Source organism: Pinus tabuliformis, chromosome 5_2 (genome assembly GCF_031772625.1).
Source record: "Pinus tabuliformis cultivar Carrire ecotype Pingquan chromosome 5_2, CPIR1, whole genome shotgun sequence".
Lineage (NCBI taxonomy): Eukaryota > Viridiplantae > Streptophyta > Pinopsida > Pinales > Pinaceae > Pinus > Pinus tabuliformis.
In genome coordinates this window covers 1087288345-1087293448 of record NC_142306.1, presented here as the reverse complement: position 1 = coordinate 1087293448, position 5104 = coordinate 1087288345, and the positions used below count along the sequence as shown (strand labels likewise).

At 35.5% G+C, this 5104-nt stretch overlaps 1 protein-coding gene across 1 annotated transcript; it reads left to right on the top strand.

Annotated features, from left to right (window-relative positions):
- The first annotated feature begins 1700 nt into the window (after positions 1–1700).
- On the top strand, positions 1701–2793 carry LOC149163038 (uncharacterized). The gene is made up of 2 exons (XM_089435912.1): positions 1701–2031; positions 2135–2793. The coding sequence occupies exons 1-2, from the start codon at positions 1852–1854 to the stop codon at positions 2315–2317; spliced, it is 363 nt and encodes a 120-aa protein (XP_089292038.1). The 5' UTR covers positions 1701–1851; the 3' UTR covers positions 2318–2793.
- The last annotated feature ends 2311 nt before the right edge of the window (positions 2794–5104 follow it).

The following is a 5104-nucleotide window of genomic DNA, read 5'->3' as shown; positions in this document are numbered from 1 at the left end:
GCAACCATCCACTAATTTAGCCACGAAAAAATGAATTTCATCCTAGAAGCACCCCTTTCCTAGCTGGATTTCATGAGTTACCAAGCCACCCAAGGAGAGGGTTAATCCCAATTGCATTAGTGTTGAAAAATATTGAAACCTTAAATAGAAATTTGCCTTCATTGCCAATGCGAGTAGAAGAATATTAATGCACCAACTAGCAAGTGTGTGAGGTAGAGACTTATGCATGCAATCATCCTAGAGGGGTAATGCCACACCACTCCCCTCCATTAATAACCTTAGGAGATGATAGGGTGGTGGATGACTCTCACGATATCCAAATTTTCTAGGTTGATCACCCCTATCGGGGGAATTAAATAAATAAATTGTAGTCCTTAAATAAAAATTAAAATAATCCCCCACCACTTATTATGTTTCTTTTATCTTTTTTCTATGTGGTTCATGGTCACTAGATATCAGTGATTTGCTATGTCCATAAAATATTGTTCAAGACAAATCCACCCAAAGGGATCACTTCCTGTCAACTCAAACATGAAGCTTGACCTTGAAGGTGTCAAGAGAATTGAATTCGGGACCTCCCAATAGCAGAGATGCTTAACAATAGGGACTCGACCAATTGAGCTAAACCTCAGGGAACACTTATTATCTTACTTATTATGTCAATCGGCATGTTTACTTTGGAATAGTACTTTCAACATTTTAATGTAATTATAAAAAATTATTAAGTGGATGGGTGGGATTTAACCTCTATAGTATATTCTAGAATATTCTTATTAAGGTACATAGATAAAAGGTTGAGATTTATCGACAAAGTAGTTATGCTATTTTTGTTCTTTTAATTAAATTGATTAATTAAATAAAATATTATATGAACAAGTGCCTTGAAGCAAGTTACCGTTATTTGGGCATGTGGTATAGATAAATCATGGTATTGGCCGATGGTATGGTAGCTTAAGAATCTCCATGGTAAAGTGGGGCTAAATCTCCATGGTTATGAACCTTGTTCTATGTTTTTCTAAATCTATATATGTTTAACTTATATAGCTCAAACACCTCAAAGGTGATCCCTACTAGCAGAAATGCCTAACATCTTGAACTAACCCTCAAAACTCAATATTATTATATCAATTAAAAAATAAAATAAAAAATAAATACCTATAATTCATCTAATAATTATTGATAATTAAATTAAAATTATGGAAATGATATTCCAAAATAAAATTTTCTAATAATAATAATAATTTAAAATAAATTAATAATTTTATTTATTTTAAAATTCTGAAAATAATTTAAAATAAATTAATAATTTTATTTATTTTAAATTCTGAAAATATAAGGAAAATATAAGAAAAATAATAAGTAAATATCTTAATATTTATTATAAATTAATAATTATCAACATTTCCCAGCAATATAAATTAAATAGCCACGCTAATCACATAACTAAGCGTCCACATCCTACTGTGGACATATCCTTGCTGTTTGTAGAATTGCATTGGAGGTTAATGGTGGGCCCACTGGTTAATAGTTGGCCTCATAAGTGCATTACCGAACGTAAATATTCGAATAACTAAACTCGATCCCAAAATTTCCCACCCATTAATTTCAATTTCAAATTTCAGCCCCTCAGCCCTCGTTCGCTGGATCTTTTTCATTTGAATTCGAATTTGGAGATTTCCTTTCTCCCTCCTCCTCCCCAAAATTTCAAACCCACAACTCTGAAAATCCACGCACCCGCCATTAAACCAAGTCATGTGCATTCACTCAGTCCGGGCTTACAAATGCATCTGAAGCTCTTTCGCCTTACTGCGTCCGCAGCACAAGTAAGTATCGTTAATTTCCAGATTCCAAATGGAGACGCAAATTCTTCAGCTTGCAAGCGATCATTTTTCTCTGAAGGAAGAAGAAGATAACAACAAGGAGAACATTCCCCCATTCTCCGCTCAATCCTCCGCCCCTGTATTGCCATTTCCGCATCCGAGAAAGCCTCTGCAGGACATTACCCGTCTCATCGCGGCCGCCACTCAAAATGTAAGTATTCACAAGCCTCTTCGCTTGAAATCTTATGATTATTACATATTTCTCTCGCTTCAACATGTATGTCTAATATGTGGTTCTTGCTCTGTTTTTTCAGGGAATACAGCAGAGCTCGGTAGCAGGAGCGAGGCCGCATGTAGACTTGGGGGTGCATGCTTGTAGTAAGAAGTGCAGTAAAAAGAGGAAGCCCGCATTTCTTTCAAGTGGCGGCAGAGCTATTTCAAATCATATGACTCGGCAAAGACATGAAAAGCCAATACTGAGAAAGGGCTTCAGGTAATACTGTGAATACTTGCGATGTGTTATCTTGCCGGTCAGAGTATCTTGTTCTCTACATGATAATGATGAGTGGATGCTTGTTGTTGGACTATATCAGTTGCTGTTTAAGGGTTCCTTTGAAGGTCTGCCCCTTTTTTATTTTGATATCAATTATCTGTAAGACGGAGATTAAGAGAAAATGTAAGATGAAGGGAAATAATTGTGATTCTGTTAAGATTGTCAAAATACAATAGCTTGAGTGGTAACTAGAGCATTTATTTTCTCTGGAAACATGCTAACATCCCGGGAAAAAATGGAATAAGTTAGAAAATCTTGATGAAGAGCTCCTGTACCAAAAAAAAAAAAATTGTAATTCTGTTTAGCTTCAGGGATTTCTGTCAAGAAGGCCAGGAATACCTGAGGGAGCAGAACTAATTCAAAAAACTCCAAGGTGAAGGTCTCGACCAAGAATCGAAAGAGACAATCTGATTAGAGAGAACCCCGAAAGATAAACTCTTCCTGCAATTTTTTCAAGAAATGAATAAAATTGTTTGGGTTTGTATTGTTTTCTGACAATCAAACACTCCAGTTTTCTATTTTAATTTGTTGGCACGTGAAAGTTATTTTGATTTATGGCCATGTGAATTGGGAAAATGATGTCGTGATGCAGTGTCAATGCAAAGATTAAAGACTTGATAGAATTAGGATCAGCACTTAAATCACTTATATTTGGCAACTACAAACAATGAAGTATTTCAAAATTTTATAAAGGGGACTGAACTTATGAGTTCATTGCACTCATCTATTGAACTTGTAGTGGATGTCAACTCAAATTGTTCAACATTGCATGAAGGGAATGGAATTTTGAGAAGTTAAATGACAATGTGAGGATGGAGATGATTTGGTTTAGTTTATTTGTATTTTGAATTTTATTGATGGTAAAAATGATGTCAACTCAAATTATTCAACATTGCATGAAGGGCAATGCAATTTTGAGAAGTTAAATGACAATGTGAGGATGGAGATGGTTTGGTTTTGTTTATTTGTATTTTTGAATTCTATTGATTGTAAAAATTGGGATTTACATATAGAAGATTACAATAGGTTAAGCTCAGGGAGTGGATCATAACAAAAAATACCTTATTTTAAGAAAAAAAGAGACATTTGAGAATGAATATAAATTATAGGAACTAGATTGACATTAAGATATTGGACTAATTGGCATTGTACAAAAGTAATTGCAGAAATACAATTACAAACTATAACCATATTGTAATCAAGTTGAAGGGCTGCAATCAAAGTGTCATTGAGATAGGAGTTGCTATGAGAGGTCTTCTTGATGTTGGGGGAATGTTGAAGTGTTGCTCTATCCTCTCCATCATTTGGTCAAGGTCCCTCAAATGCTTATGCAAGTGATCTAGGGATTGAAACATGTTTGAATGAGATTCATATTAGTCCATAAGAATTTGTCTTAGTAGGAGTTTCATTTTCCAATATAGATTTAATTGTTTACTATTAATTTTAGGTATGTTCTATGCTTAGAGCAATTTATTTCAATTTTCACAGTTAGCTCCATATCTTTTCTAGATTAGCAATCACATCAGCATTAAAGTAAACTGTAGATAGAACATAAACATAAATTGCAGAAGGCAAGCCAAGACAAGAGGACATTAGATGTGGCGTTAGCTAGGGACAAACCCCAATGTGGGGAAACCCTTGATCAATTCTTCTTATATGTTCTTCAATAGTTCAGCGTAGAGAGAGAGTACGTTTACAACAAAAGTCAACACTTTGACTTATCTAGATAAGAGCAAAGATCATCTCTAAGAAGATGATACATGAGATCAGTTGAAGACATGTTGCTTCAACTAATTCTCTAAGGTGACTCCTTCACCTATAGTTGCGTTGCATTTCGTCATCATGCTGCACCTCATCGCGCTACACCATGCTGTATCCATCATCACTATGTTGCATCTCATCACGCTTTATTAATCATGACTGTACCCATCACTGTACTGCATTATGTGCTATTGCTGCACCATGTTGCCATCTTGACCTATGTGTTGGCTGCACCTTGCTTGCTTGTTGTCGCTTGCTTGCTTGTTGTCCCTAGCATGCTTGTTGTCCTTAGCATGCTTCTTGTTGCATGTTAGTTGTCACTTGCATGCTAACTGTAACATTGCATGCTTAGTGTATTTGTTGCTAAGTACCATACAACTGTCCCAATGTTAGTTAGTTGTCCCTTGTATGTTGCTCTCCTTCGGAGATAGATGCTCTGGCTGTTTCGACAGTTCTTGGTAGTTTTGGCAGTTTCCATTGTTCTTGTTAGTATCAATTGTTCACGGCAGTTTCGACAGTCTCGACAGTTTTGACTTTTTTGGCAGTTTTGACTTTTCCAGCAGTTCCAATAGTTTTGGCATTTTTGGCCTTTTTGGCTTTTTCGACTTTTTTTTGGCAATTTTAGCTTTTTTGACATTTTCGGCTTTTTTGATAGTTTTGTCTTTTTTGGCAGTTCTGGCTTTTCCAGCTTTTTTGGTAGTTTCGGCTTTTTTGGCTTTTCTGACAATTTTGACTTTTCTAGCTTTTTTGGCATTTCTGACTTTTTTGGTAGTTTTGGTTTTTTGGCTTTTCTAGCTTTCTGCCCTTTGAATCAGGGCAACGTTATTCCTTAGGATCTCTCTTCCTAAAACCCAAAGACAAGTAGAGAGAGGAAGAGATTCCAAGTATGTTGAAATGACTTGAAGGCCACCTTTATTTATACTAAAACATTGAGCACAAGTGGGGTTTATTTGGTTGTTGGCTGACTTTG

Bases quoted from the DNA above. Each gene is read 5' to 3' on its own strand.
- LOC149163038 (XM_089435912.1), top strand. From the start codon at position 1,852: ATGGAGACGCAAATTCTTCAGCTTGCAAGCGATCATTTTTCTCTGAAG. The intron at 2,032-2,134 runs GTAAGTATTCAC...CTGTTTTTTCAG, and splicing joins TCGCGGCCGCCACTCAAAAT to GGAATACAGCAGAGCTCGGT.